A 15721-nucleotide genomic window follows, 5' to 3' on the forward strand; every position below is an offset into this window, starting at 1 on the left:
GGTGCGGTGGATCACGCCTGTAATCCCAGCACTTTGGGAGGCGGAGGCGGGCAGATCCTAAGGTCACGAGTTAGAGACCAGCCTGGCCAACATGGTGAAAGCCCGTCTCTACTAAAATACAAAAATTAGCTGAGCGTGGTGGTGTGCATCTGTAATCCCAGTTACTCAGGAGGCTGAGGCAGGAGAATTGCTTGAACCCAGGAGGCAGAGATTGCAGTGAGCCGAGACCACCCCATTGCACTCCAGCCTGGGCAGTAGAGTGAGACTCCAACTCAAAAAAAAAAGATTATGACACTTCTTGCTCAGAATCTTTTAATGGCTCTTCACCTCACTTATAGTAGAAACCAAAGTCTTTATAATGGCCTTCAGGGTCCTACAAGATCCAGCTCAGTAAGATCCAGTAAGCTAAGTTACTTCTATGACCTTATCTGCTCTCTCCACTTTCTTTACTTTGCTCTACCTTGAATACATTAAGCATGTTTCTACCTTATGTTCTTTGCATTGGCTGCTTTCTCTGCCTAGAATACTCTTTTTCCAGATATTCCCCCATTGTCAACTCCCTGTTGGCTTCCCCATGGCCCATTTGTGTGAGAAGAAGAGTGCCTGTGAAGGGATTAGTTGTGCTGTAAGGAGTGAAGGATAGAGGGGCAGGAGTATTGCAAATGTTGAAGTTCTCTAAAGAGTCAGTGAATGAGAGAATTGTAGACCTACTAGCAACTGTTGAGTCCATCCAGCCTGTTTGCTATTCTGAATAATAATGAAAGAATTCAAGAGACTTTGTAGCAAGTTAATAGAGATGAGGCAGCCTTCAGTCAGTCAGTGAAAACGTACATAAATCAAGGTTCATAGTCTGAAGATTTTTTTTCTTATTAATAAGGCATTCTCTTTTGTAGATAGTGGATTTGGTGTCCTGCCACTTAGTTATGATTTAATGATATGCTCTTCAGTTTAATAGAGAATAGGTCAAAGAACTACTTGAGCACCATTTTTGGAATCTATTATAAAAGTTTAATAGAAAACATTTAATTATTAAATTCCTTTTAAAATTGAGTATTAGGGGAAAGTGTTTATTATGTGTTCCATCAAAAAGGAGAGCAAAAATATGTTTCCTGGTACTTAACAATGTCTATTGGGAGATTTCAGAGCCTAACCAGTGTTTAATTTATCTCTAGTACCTCTCTACTCTGGTACTCTGCACCTTTTATTTTTAATTGCAGGACTTACACTATATTTAATTTTATAAATTACCAAAAGTGCTTGTGGAAATAGACTTAATTGAAATTAGAAAGTATCCTCTTATTAAGAGGGTATTCTTTTTTTCCATGTCAGTCAAGGAAAGTGTGTTCTCTCTATGGTTCTTTCCTATTTGTTTATTTGCACACCTCTTCCTCATAGGGAAGAAGAAAATGAGGGTTACAGGAAAATAATAAAAAGTAGAAAAAGTAATGTGAGGCCAGGCATAAAGTTATTACACAAAGTATATGCCACAGCATCACAATTCTGACTCTGAATTTCCCAGTAGACAACACTAAGAGGAGTGCGAAGTTACTTACATGATTCATTTAAGTCCATAAGGTAAAAAGAAACTAGTTCAGGAGAGAAGCATAGCTAATCCCAGTACTGAGTTTTTAGTGGATATCTCCCATGGGTCCTTATGATAAGAATACAGTGGCTGGGCGCGGTGGCTCACGCCTGTAATCCTAGCACTTTGGGAGGCCGACGTGGGCGGATCACCTAAGGTTGGGAGTTTGAGACCAGCCTGATGAACACGGAGAAACCCTGTCTCTACAAAAAATACAAAATTACCCAGGCTTGGTGGAGCATGCCTTTAATCCCAGTTACTCGGGAGGCTGAGGCAGGAGAATCACTTGAACCTGGGAGGTGGAGGTTGCGGTGAGCTGAGATCATGCCACTGCGCTCCAGCTTGGGCAACAAGAGCGAAACTCTGTCTCAAAAAAAAAAGAAGAAGAAAGAATACAGTGTGATAGAAGCAGGCATCTGGAGCAAGACAGTATATTAACTTTTAGGATGAACTATGTTCGTGAATATAAGCAGCATTTATAAGAGTATGATGTTAATTTGTAGTTCTTAACCTAGTTTGGGTCATAGACCATCTAACATTATTTTTATGTAATTTTATCATGAATATGAGAAACATGCAGATTGTGGACTAACTTCAAGAGATTCTGATCCAATAGGCCTGAGGTAGGTTTTAGGAATCTGTATGTGTAATCACCACCTCAGATGATTTTTTTTTTTTTTTTTTTTGAGACAGAGTCTCGCTCTGTCGCCCAGGCTGGAGTGCAGTGGCGCAATCTCGGCTCACTGCAAGCTCCGCCTCCCGGGGTTCACGCCATTCTCCTGCCTCAGCCTCTCCGAGTAGCTGGGACTACAGGCGCCCGCCACCACGCCCGGCTAATTTTTTTTTGTATTTTTAGTAGAGACGGGGTTTCACCGTGGTCTTGATCTCCTGACCTCATGATCCGCCCGCCTTGGCCTCCCAAAGTGCTGGGATTACAAGCGTGAGCCACCGCGCCCGGCCCAGATGATTTTTATGTAGGTTATTGTCAGATCAAATGTTGAGAAACTGTTTCAGTGTTGTAATTTCAGGGAGTTTGCATATTCCATACAATCGCAATATGCATCTCAGGTTCTTAACCTGAGCAATATCATCAACAGATTTGTATAACTGAAAAATAATCATGAGTCTGGGCCTGGTGACTCATGCCTGTAATTCTAGCACTTTGGAAGGCTGAGGAGGGTGGATCACATGAATCCAGGAGTTCGAGACCAGCCTGGCCAACATGGTGAAACCCCGTCTCTACTGAAAATACAAAAATTAGCCAGGTGTGGTGGTGCATGTCTAATCTCAGCTACTCGGAGGCTGAGGCATGAAAATCACCTGACCCTGCGAGGTAGAGGCTATCGTGAGCCAAGATTATGCCACTGCACTCCAGCCTGGGCAATAGAACGAGACTCTGTCTCAAAAAAAAAAAAAAAAAAAAAAAGAAAAATCATGAGTTTCATAGGGTGTTTGGTGCTGGTGTACTAGAAAGTTAGGTTTTACATTTAAGTCTTTAATCCATCTTGAGTTAATTTTTGCATATGGTATAAGAAAGGGGTCTGGTTTTACTTTTCTGCATATGGCTAGCCAGTTATCCCAGCACCATTTATTGAATAGGGAGTCCTTTCTCTGTTGCTTTTGTCAGGTTTGCTGAAGATCAGATAGTTGTAGGTGTGTGGTCTTATTTCTGGGCTCTATTCTGTTCCATTGGTCTGTGTATATGTTCTTATATCAGTACCATGATGTTTTTTGGTTACTACAGTGCTGTCGTATAAAGACACATGCACACATATGTTCATCACAGCACTATTCACTCTAACAAAGACATGAAATCACCCCCAATGCCCATCAATGATAGACTGGATAAAGAAAATGTGGTACATAAACACCATGGAATACTATGCAGCCATAAGAAAGAACAATATCATGTCCTTTGCAGGACATGGATGGAGCTGAAGGCCATTTTCCTTAGCAAACTAATGCAGGAACAGAAAACCAAACACTGCATGTTCTCACTTATAAGTGGGAGCTAAGTGATGAGAACACATGAGCACATAAAGGGGAACAACACACACTGGGGCCTACCAGAGGGTGAAGGGTGGGAGGAGGGAGAGGATCAGGAAAAATAACTAATTGCTTAATCCTGGATAATGAAATAATCTGTACAACAAATCCCCATGACACAAATTTACCTTTGTAACAAACCTGCACATCCTACACATGTATTCCTAAACTTAAAGAAAATTTATGACTTTTGTTGAAATTTATTGGCCAAAACAAATCAGATGGTCCTAGTTCAGTGGCTTACTCCTATAACCTCAGCATTTTGGGAGACTGAGGTGAGTGCATCAGTTGAGCCCAGGAGTTCAAGACCAGCCTGGGAAATATAACAAGACCCCGTCTCTACAAAAAAAATACAAAAATTAGCTGGGCATGGTGGTGCGCACGTGCTGTCCCAGCTACTTGGGAGGCTCAGGCAGGAGAATTGCTTGAGCCCAGGGGGTCAAGGCTACAGTTAGCTATGATCACTCCACTGTACTCCAGCCTGGGTGACAGAGCGAGACCCTGTCTCAAAAACAAACAAAAAACAAATCACATGGTCACATTTAACTTGAAAAGGAGTACTAATGACTAACACATATGGGGGTTTTCTCTCTCTCTGTTTTTGGTAATGTAACTGGTTATTATTTTTCCTGATATTGCACTACTTTTACGTTCCAGAGATAAACTGTATGATTATGAGGTCTGATTGCTTTGATATGCCACTTGTTTGATTTGATAATATTTATTTAGATTTTTGCATCTTTGTTCTCTGGTAAGATTGGCCTAGAGTTTCCATTTCTTATGCTTTTCTCAACAGCTCAGTGTCAGGGTTTTTTGTTAGCGTTATAAAAGGAGATGAGTATTTTTCTGTTCTTTTTTTTCCTCAGTTTTCAGAGTTTATGTAGATTTCCAATATACTTTTTGTGAGGAATTTAGGACAACTACAAAATTAGATGATACAGTCTCCATGTAAGACCATTCTCACTTCCTTTTTTTTTTTTTTGGGAGTCTTGCTCTGTTGCCCAGGCTGGAGTGCAGTGGTGCAATCTCGGCTCACTGCAAGCTCCGCCTCCTGTGTTCACGCCATTCTTCTGCCTCAGCCTCTCCGAGTAGCTGGGACTACAGGTGCCTGCCACCACACCCGGCTAATTTTTTGTATTTTTAGTAGAGACGGGGTTTCACTGTGGTCTTGATCTCCTGACCTCGTGATCCACCCGCCTCGGCCTCCCAAAGTGCTGGGATTACAAGCATGAGCCACCGCGCCTGGCCAACCATTCTCACTTCTGACACCAACTGTAAGTTTGGGGGATTCACAAAACCACTGTCAGGTTTGATAATTCATTAGAAAGGCTCATAGCATTTAGTGAAAGCTGTTGTACCCATAGTTATGATTTGTTATAGGGAAAGGATTAGGATAAGATCAGCCAAAGGAAGAGACTCATAGGGCTAAGTTTAGGAGAGTTCCAAATACGAGCTTATCTTGCCCTCTCCACATGTGGTCAGGACACATTTCTCTCCTGGCATCAATGTGTGACAGTATGCACGAGTACCACCAAATAGGGAAGCTCACCCAACCTTTACTGTTGAGTTTTGATGGAACTTATTCACGTAGGTGTGACTGATTACTTGATCACAGGGATTTCAGTCTCCATGTTGACTGACCCCCTGTGACCCCAAACCCGTATCTCAAGTTATATTGTTCATCTTCCCAGTTGGTCATCCTCTACCTAGGATTATATAGGTGTGGACAGTCCCCTGTGGACAGTCCCCTCCCTGAATTGCATTATTAGCCTATCCAGTATGACCCAAGGCCTCCCAGACAAAGACATAGTTTTTAGATGTAACTTTCTAAGTGTCCAGAGGTTATCTACTAGAAGCCAAGAGGAAAGACCAGACTGTCTCCTTGGACAAGGCCAAATTCTTCACTAAACACATTTGTACAATTAATTTTTCTCTTTTATGATTGTCTTCCTGTGATTCCTCAATAACAGATTAAGCCTGTAGGGATCCCATTATGGAAAACTGGTTCATTTACATTTGAGCCCTTCGTTTCTCTAGCTGTCTCATAAAAATTACAGGATACTTTTTATTTAACTGCATTTAAATTAAACTCCCTTTTATCTTTTTTTTTTTTTTAAGAATAAAGGTTCTCTTCAGTTTGAAGACAAATGGGATTTTATGCGCCCGATTGTTTTGAAGCTTTTACGCCAGGAATCTGTTACAAAACAGCAGTGGTTTGATCTGTTTTCGTAAGTACCCCACTAATTCTGTTTGCTAGCATAAAGGAAATTTTGGTGATGTCTTTCTATACCCAAATGGAATGTGTAACTCTAAGCTGGTCTGTTTACCTATTAAAAAGTATTACTAGTTATATTGAGGGTCTCCAAGACCTCTCCCAGGTATGATGATTTGCTAGGGGGCTCACAGGACTGAACATACAATCATACTCACAGCTATGAGTCATTACAGTGAAAGGATCCAAAGCAAAATCAGCAAAGGGAAAAGGTACATGGGGTGAAGTGCAGGAAAAAACAAGCACAAGCTTCCAAGAAGAGTCCTTTCCCAGGGGAGTCACACAGAACACACATAATTTTTCCAGCAATGATTGACAGCGTGTGATAAGTTGTCTACCAGAGAAGCTTATTGGAGACTCAGTACTCAGGGTTTTTATGGGGGCTGGTCACATAGGCAGTCTCTCTCAACATGTACCAAAATCAGTGTAAACCATATTGTTTGTATAAACAGTTTAGGTACAGTGAGCCACTGTTATTTCAGGAAAGTTTTATTTAAGTATAGGAAACTGTTGACCATTCAAGTTCTCAGATGCCAGCCAGGGGCTAATCTTACAAGCAGGCATTTCTAGGGGATGCAGTCTCAGGGGTGCTGGTTTAACTTTTTGCCATTGGCCAAATTGTCTTTATAGCAAAATTATGTCAGCATGCCTCCATGTAGCAGGACAAGACCAACCCGTAGTATTGATCTCAGTTGCCCCCAACCCCTCCCCCCCCTTTTTTTTTTTTGAGATGGAGTCTTGCTCTGTTGCCCAGGCTGGATTGCAGGGGTGCCATCTTGGCTCAGTGCAACTTCTGTCTCACGAGTTCAAGTGATTGTCATGCCTCCGCCTCCTGAGTAGCTGGGATTACAAGCGTGCGCCACCATGCCCGGCCAATTTTTGTATTTTTAGTAGAGACGGGGTTTCTCCATGTTGTCCTGGCTGGTCTTAAACTCCTGACCTCAGGTGATCCGCCTGCGTTGGCCTCCCAAAGTGCTGGGATTACAGGCATGAGCCCCTACACCTGGCCAGTTATCCCTTTTTAGGGGTCCTGGATTTAGCCAGTTAAACTCCATTAATCATAAGGTTTATCTTAGAAAACCATGTGGCTTTCTCTTTCAGTTTCTGTATAGGCCTTTTTTTAACATGGTCAACTCGGGCACAGTATAACTCAGGGTGGTAAGTTGAAGCAGACCTGAAAGCCTTCCAGGATTGAGACAGTGACTTGCTAGGGTACATACACTAACAAATATAATCCCAGAGGGCACATGTAGTACTTCTAGAAACAAGATACTCCAAGCAAGATATTAGGTAGTACAGGTTAACAAGGCCCCCGCTGTGGCCTCCCACCGTGGGGCCTGACATTCTGGGGTTCCCAGTTTAGTGTGGTTGATTTATAATTCAGTTCAGGCCTTGGTTTCAGATGGACTGCTTGAAGGCAGTTAGTTCCAAACAGGAGGTGTTCTACATGGAAAATGCAGAAGCTGAGGCTGTTCTTTGCCATCTCATAGTTGGTGCTGTTAGGTATGATTGTAACTTCAGCAGTCAGTTTGAATTAAAAGGACTCATGGCAGCTTGGAAAGGGAACCCTGAGAGATTTACTTTAGGAAAAGGGGGAAAGCTTTTAGGAATAGTTGTGAAAAGCAAAAATCATTAATGTCCTCCTCCTCCACTGTCCCTTCCCGGCTGCTAGGTTTTGTTTTTTCTTCCTTATAAAATCAGTATATCCCTTTCAGTAATGAAAATTTCATGTCTTCTTAATCATTCAGACCTGTATGAGTGACAAAAGTTTTTTTTACTAAAAAACATTTTTATACATCTTAATTAGAAAGACATATTATATTTAGGAATTGATCAGGATGAAATCCTGAATTTTTAAAACTTTTCAAAATAGGCTTATGTTATCTGCCACCCCTTTTGTCCTGATCATTTATCTAGTGGGTAGCCTAGAAAACATCAGTTCCTTTCTGGGGACAGCTGCGTTTAATAACCAGACTGACCTACTAAGGTCTGTGTGTACCAGGAGGGGTGACAGGAAAGAGAGAACTAGAGTCAGGGTATTAAATCTGTTGTTGCAAACTGTAACCAGTCCAGAAAGGCAAACACAAGTCAGTAGCAGTGAGACATCTCAAGAAGGGGTCAAAATCTAATCTGTAAGAAGTGGGCGAAGGGGCCACACTCTTTTTGATGTGCCCCCTCCCAACTACAACTTTTTTTTTTTTTTTTTTTTTTTTTTGAGACAGAGTCTGGTTCTGTCCCCCAGGCTGGAGTGCAGTGGCACCATCTCGGCTCAGTGCAAGCTCCGCCTCCCAGGTTCACGCCATTCTCCTGCCTCAGCCTCCCGAGTAGCTGGGACTACAGGCGCCCACCACCGCGCCCTGCTAATTTTTTTGTATTTTTAGTAGAGACAGGGTTTCACTATGTTGGCCAGGATGGTCTCGAACTCCTGACCTCGTGATCCGCCCACCTCGGCCTCCCAAAGTGCTAGGATTACAGGCTTGAGCCACTGCGCCCAGCCCTCAACTACAACTTTTGGTAGGAACCACCAGTTGGGAATACTGTTAGTCTCCATATCAGATATATAAGACCAATCAGCAGCTTGATTTTGGATAGTCCCATCAGAGAATAAGACTTTTTCTTTGGGTGTCTGTGAGTGGTTGAGGTGGTCCAGCCAGAATCCATGATGTTTTCATAGTTTCTGGCTCCACAGGAGGATATCTTTTAAATATTCAGTAGTCTTTGACGGCCAGACAAAGTGGCTTACGCCTGTAATCCCAGAACTTTGGGAGGCCAAGACAGGGTGATCACTTGAGCCCAGGAGTTCAAGACCAGCCTGGGCAACATAGTGAGACCCTGTCTCTGAAAAAAAATTATCTGGGTGTGGTGGCACATGCCTGTAGTCCCATGTAATTGGGAGCTGAGGTGGGAGGATTGCTTGAGCCCTCAAGCCGATTGCTTGCTGCATTGAGGCTGCAGCAAGCCGTGACTGTGCCACTACACTCCAGGCTGGGTGACGGAGCAAGACCTTGTCTCAAAAAAAAAAAAAAAATTGAGGCAAATTCCTGTTTATTGAGTATATGCCTGCTTTTGGTTCAGCACAGTTGTGTTGAGGTTGAAATAGCCCAGTAGCAGAGTGTCAGGTTTCAGCCTAGCGTCAGATCCAGGTAATTGAGATCTGTGATTTCTGGATTCCAAAACAGTTAGTGTCTTGTCTTTGGCAGCAGCAAAGCCAAGATACTGCAGGCTCGTAGTCATATTTCAAGTCCGAGTGATCAGCGAAACTGTCCTAAGTCCTTTTTATCTTGTCTTAGGATCCAACTTGATCCGCTCAAAAATATGCACATCAGGCTGGAAAATCATCAGCTTCTAAGGGTCAGACATCTAATTTCACAAGAATTCAATAGCAGTGAAAAACTGCATTTAAAATTCCAAAAGTGTATTTCTTCCATCTGGAGATTTCGTTTGTTTTCATGTTGTCTCTCTTTTTCCAGGGTCATCAGTAGTTTAAAAAGTCATAGTAAATATCATCCATTGTGGAGATTTATTCTGTTCCCAATACTCAGAGAGTTTAAATTCCAGTCCCATCAGCAGAAAAAAGCAAGAAATTTTGTCTCACTAACTCTTCCTGATTGGGACAATCCCTCTAGCATTTATGAAATGACTAGCAGCATATTACGTATTATGTCAGTTTTGATTATACATCTAGATGCAATAGCTGCAAAGTACAAACTCATCTCTCAGTCCCCCCACTTTATTTTAAATTTATTTATTTATTATTGAGACAGAGTCTTGCTCTGTTGCCCAGGCTGGAGTGCAGTGGCACAACCTCAGCTCACTGCAGCCTCTACCTCCCAGGTTCAAGCGATATTCCTGCCTTGCCTCTTGAGTAGTTGGGACTACAGGTACCCACCACTGTGCCAGGCTAATTTTTGTATTTTCGGTAGAGACAGGTTTTCACATGTTGGCCAGGATGATCTTGAACTCTTGACCTCAAAGTTATCTGCCCACCTTGGCCTCCCAGAGTGTTGGGATTACAGGCATGAGCCACCATGCCCAGCCATCCTTATTCCTTATTTTAAATTTAATCAACCCCCAGCAGTAAATTCAGTGTTTATAAGAGTAACACATTACAGCTGCTGGGAGATCCTGACTGGAATGCAAGGTGTAGGAAGGAACTGCAGCAGCAGTAGCTAGGCTGAAGAAACAGCTGGAGTGGTTCACTCTCCCCATTCCTGTTTCTGCCCTAGTTTATCTAAAGCTTTGCTCCAGCCCTGGGCTCTGATCTTGCTATTATTTTTTCCTATTTAGAGGAGAGAGCATACAAACTTTTAACATTTTTGGTCCACCCAAAACTCACCTTTGGGAACTTTTGGGTCTCTTCCCACCCGGAGGCAAAAAAAAAAAAAAAAAAAAACAACCAGAGACATCATCCAGGCTCTGTTTTTTCTCCCTTCACTTTAGTCAGCATGGCCAGAAACTGCCAGGGGAATGAGGTAGCCAATTCTCCTGGTTTAGAGCTATCATTTTCAAATTTCATAGGTAATTTTTACCTGTCACAACAGATAGAAGCTCAGCTGCTGTTTCATACTATGAATGATTTTATAGCCACCCAAGCAGCAAATGTTTGTCATCCTACTGCTTCTTCCCTCTTCATGAGTCCAACTTCTAATACCAGCTGTGTCAGCAATCCCAAGGTCACCCCTAGGCTCAGTGATTGCTGGGAGTATTCATGGGACTCACCATGTAGTTGTATTCATGGCTATGAATTATTACAGCGAAAGAAGCAAAGCAAAATCAACAAAGGGAAAAAGTGCATGTGGCAAAGTCCAGGGGAAACGAAATCCAAACTTCCAAATGTCTTCTCGCAGAGGAGTCACACATTAAGTTTAATCCTCCAGCAACTGACAGTGACCACACATATAAAATATTGTCTACCAGGGAAGCTGATTAGAGACTCAGCACCCAAACTTTCTGCTGGGGGCTGGTCATGTAAGCAGCTTCTGCCTGGCACATACCAAAATTCGAGACTGGCAGAAGAAAAGGAAGTATCCAACGTAAGTCATGCTGTTTGTGTAAACAGTTTAGAAATGTAAAACATTCTCGTTAAGGAATGATGGGAATCCTCCCAAAAATCCAAATTGCCACATCCTAGCCAAAGGCCAGTCTTGCACACAGGTCTGTCTTAGGATAGCAGTCTCAGACACACTATTAAAATGCTGTATCAATGAATTATAGATGTATAATTGCATAAGCTGTACACATTGGGCTATTGTAATCGTTTTCTGTCTTTATCACTTAAAATATTCTAATTTCCGAAATGATGTAGGACCTTGTTGCATACTATCAATTAACTTATACTTCTGGCCTTTGGGAAATTAAAAGTTCAGTAAGAAAAAGCTGAGGCCTTTTAAAGCTTTATTACATTCATGTATACATATGTTTTTTGTAAATTATTCAATTAAACTATTTTATGAATGATACGTTGGGTGTGGTGGGGTGTTTTGTTGTTATGTTGTTTTTGCCAGTCTGTGTTGATAAGATTTATTATCGAGAATAGTGCTTGTTCTCTGAGTACTCCTGACTTAGAAAAGGAGCATAGAGTGATGGTGTTCCCTACTAAAAGGGGACTTCAAAGTAGAAATCGTCAATAACCTTGTACTTGCTACAGTTAGTGGCCTCAACATGATGTTTTTAAAGATCTTTTGGCCGGTTGTGGTGGCTCACACCTGTAATCCCAGCACTTTGGGAGGCCGAGGTGGGTGGATAACCTGAGGTCAGGAGTTCGAGACCAGCCTGGCCAACATGTCTACTAAAAATACAAAAATTACCTGAGTGCAGTGGTGGGCCTCAGTAATTCCAGCTACTTGGGAGGCTGAGGCAGGATAATCACTTGAATCCGGCAGGCAGAGGTTGCAGTGAGCCAAGATTGCACCATTCCACTCCAGCCTGGGAAATGAGCAAAACTCCATCTCCAAAAAAAAAAAAAAAAAGATCCTTCATCTCCGTGGAGTACCTAAAGCAGTTCAATGTATCGTCCTTTTAGGTAAAGGGATTCCTATATATCACCAAAATTGCAAGACTGACAATAATTAAAACCCTTGTAAATTTTAGCCATATTTTGGCCATGTTAATCATTAACATTTAGGTTACTTATATCTTTCTAAATCTTAGTTACTAAGTAATGTATTGATGTTAAGGTACATTGACTATCTGAGATTTTCCCCCCTTTTCTCCTAATCTATATTCTTTCTCAGTTGAAGTATTTTTGGTATTTTGGGTGGTATAAGAGATTGTTCTGCATATTGTGCAATATTTATCACTTCTGCCTTCACTCTTTTTTTTTTTTTTTAATTGAGATAGAGTCTCATTCTTGTTGCTCAGGTTGGAGTGCAATGGCCCAATCTTGGCTCACTGCAACCTCTGCCTCCCGGGTTCAAGCAATTCTCTTGCTTCAGCCTCCCAAGTAGCTGGGATTACAGGCATGCACCACCACACCTGGCTAATTTTTTGTATTTAGTAGAGATGGGGTTTCATCATGTTGGTCAGACTGGTCTTGAACTGCTGACCTCAGGTGATCCACTCACCTTGGCCCCCCAAAATGCTGGGATTACAGGTGTGAGCCACTGTGCCCGGCCTGTCCATGCTTATCAACTCCAGTCATGAACACTACTTCTGCGTCTTTCCCCTCACCCTTCTGTGTCTTTCTCCCCACCTTGCATTATAAAAACAAAGATTCTCCCATGTTTCCAGATACCCTTCTAGGGGAACAATACCTTCCTCAGTTGAGAACTGCTACTGTAGATCCATTTACAATTTTAGCCATTTTTAAGTGTACAATTCAGTGGCATTAATTATATTCACAGTGTTTTGCAAACATCAACACAGTCCATTCCCCAAACCTCTTCATCATCTGAAACAGAAGCTCTGTACCCATTAAACAATAATTCTTCATTCTTCCTCTCCTCAGCTCCATTTTAGTTTCCATCTATGAATTTGCTTATCTAGATAACTCATATAAATGGAATCGTGTAGTATTTGTTGTTTTGAAAGACATACTGTTTTTCAGTGGGCTTGGTTATTCAGTTCAGGTTTAATGTTATGACTGATATTCTTGCTTTTGTTGCTTCTATAACTTTATCATGGATCTGATGTTATTGTTTCTTCATTTTCCCTTTCTTTGTTTTTATTAAAGTTTATTTCCATTAGTGGTTGCCTTCGTGTTTCTTGCTCTTAGTTAGAAGCATGTGATAGTCCTACTACTTGGAAAAAAAATACATATCATTTTATCACACCAAGGTCACACTATTCTTCTCTTCTACACAAGGAAATCAAAACCTTTGGAATAGTTTTTACTTCTTGCTGCTTTTCCTGTCGCTTCTGTCTGCCTCCTTAAGACTTTTGAGAAGCTTCTATTTCCTCCCTTTCCTATTTCCCAACTCCTAGATTTTTCTAATATAGTTAAGTTTTTAAAAATATTTACCTTATAGCATGTTGCCTTTTAAAAGCACTTTGGGGCTGGGTGTGAATGCTCATGCCTGTAATCCCAACACTTTGAGAGGCCGAGGTTGGAGGATTGCTTGAGGCCAGAGTTTGAGACCAGCCTGGGAAACACAGTGAGATTCCATCTCTACAAAAAATTAGCCAAGGCTGGGTGTGGTGGCTCATGCCTGTAATCCCAGCACTTTGGGAGGCGAAGGCAGGTGGATCACCTGAGGTCAGGAGTTCGATACCACCCTGGTCAACATGGTGAAACCCTGTCTTTACTAAAAATACAAAAATCGGCTGGGTGTGGTGTTGTACACCTGTAATCCCAGCTACTTGGCTGTCTGAGGCACGAGAATTGCTTGAACTCGGGAAGCGGAGGTTGCAGTGAGCCGCGATTGTGCCACTGCACTCCAGCCTGGCTGACAGAGTGAGACTCCGTCTCAAAAAAAAAAAAAAAAAAATTAGCCAGTCATGGTTGCACATGCCTGTAGTCCCAACTACTCAGGAGGCTGAGGCAGAAGGATCCTTGAGCACAGGAGTTTTAAGTTATGAGCTCATCATGCCACTGCACTCCAGGCAGGGTGACAGGGAGAGACCCTGTCTCAACAAAAAAAAAAGTACATTGAGAACATTCTTCCCTGATATAGCAATGCAGAGAAGTAACTGGTGATTGAGAAAAGAGAGCTGGAGAAGATGTACCAAATCCCTTCTAAATTTGACTCTTCCTTTGATAAGATTTCTAGGGAATTATCTAACTCCACCCCCTTTACCACACCATTCCCTGTTATCCTATGAGACTCAAGTCCTGTTTGAACCTTTCTGACATACATGCAGAAGTGATTTGAGTACGGCAGGGTTACAAAGGTAGGTTTGTTTTTCGGACGCACAGATCTCCTCTGATGGGTGACTTTGGCTCCACAATTTTTCAACAGCCTTACCAACCTTTCTTAGAACTGTGCTGATTCTTACTGCTCAAACTTCCTTTCTTATCTCCTCTACAGGGATCACACCTACACCCAGCTTTCTCTAGCCCATTTTCCATTTTCCTTCACAGGTGTTCCCTTAGTAAATCTCTTACATTAATAATCTCATTAGCTTCTTTTGTTTTTGTTTTGTTTTTCTTTTTTTTTTTTTTGAGACGGAGTCTCTTGTCACCCAGGCTGGAGTGCAGTGGCACGATCTTGGCTCATTGCAACCTCTGCCTCCCAGGCTCAAGCGATTCTCTTGCCTCAGCCTCCCAAGTAGCTGGGATTATAGGCGTCTGCCACTGCGCTGGCTAATTTTTGTATTTTTGGTAGAGACGGGGTTTCAATATGTTGGCCAGGCTGGTCTCGAACTCCTGAGCTCAGGTGATCCACCCACCTCAGCCTCCCAAAGTGCTGGGATTACAGGTATGAGCCACCACGCCCACACCCGGCCTGTTTCTTTTTTTTTTTTTTTCTTTTTTAGACAAAGTTTTGTTCTTGTTGCCTAGGCTGGAGTGCAGTGGTGTGATCTCGGCTCACTGCAACCTCTGCCTCCTGGGTTCAAGCGATTCTCCTGCCTCAGCCTCCCAAGTAGCTGGGATTACAGGCACCTGCCATCAAGCCTGGCTAATTTTTTGTATTTTTAGTGGAGATGGGGTTTCATCATGTTGGCCAGGCTGGTCTCAAACTCCTGACCTCAGGCGATCCACCCGCCTTGGCTTCCCAAGGTGCCGGGATTATAGGCGTGAACCACCTCACCAGGCCCCATCAGCTTCTTAAAAGGCTTCTTAAACCAACACGAGTCAATGTGGAATGTCTGGCACATAGTAAGCAGTTAATACATGTTAGTTTTGTTATAGTAAATTAAATAAAAGATGATGGTGACTATCATTATGGTAATGGGAGGTAATGGGAGGGAAACATCCACATTAGAGAGACATTTGCATGATGAATGTAATAGGACTGTGATTGAATATAAGGGATAAAAGGGGGTTGGGTTGCCCAATTTTTTTCTTATCACTTCACATTTCACTTTACAGGGTAGCCACATTGATGTGCTTATAGTCCATTGCAGTTACCTTAGTCATCCACAATTTTTTTTTTTTTTTTGAGACAGAGTCTTGCTCTGTTGTCCAGGCTGCAGCGCAGTGGCTCAGTCTTGGCTCACTGCAACCTCCACCCCTGGGTTCAAGCAATTCTCATGCCTCAGCCTCCCAAATTTCTGGGACAATAGGCGTGCCTCACCACACCAGGCTAATTTTTGTATTTTTTTAGTAGAGACGGGGTTTCACCATGTTGTCTAGGCTGGTCCTGAACACCTGGCCTCCAGTGATCCACCAACTTTGGCTTCCCTAAAAGCTGGGATTACAAGCTTGAGCCACTGCACCTGGC

At 42.4% G+C, this 15721-nt stretch overlaps 1 protein-coding gene across 1 annotated transcript in view; it reads left to right on the top strand.

Annotated features, from left to right (window-relative positions):
• Positions 1–15721, top strand: part of CUL5 (cullin 5) — a 102462-nt gene that overhangs the window by 20389 nt on the left and 66352 nt on the right. Inside the window, exon 2 of the mRNA XM_032167302.2 lies at positions 5747–5856. Coding sequence (XP_032023193.1) covers positions 5747–5856 — 110 coding nt within the window. The remainder of the gene's footprint in view (positions 1–5746; positions 5857–15721) is intronic.

The sequence above is a fragment of the Hylobates moloch genome, unplaced genomic scaffold, assembly GCF_009828535.3.
Source record: "Hylobates moloch isolate HMO894 unplaced genomic scaffold, HMol_V3 SCAFFOLD_11, whole genome shotgun sequence".
NCBI lineage: Eukaryota > Metazoa > Chordata > Mammalia > Primates > Hylobatidae > Hylobates > Hylobates moloch.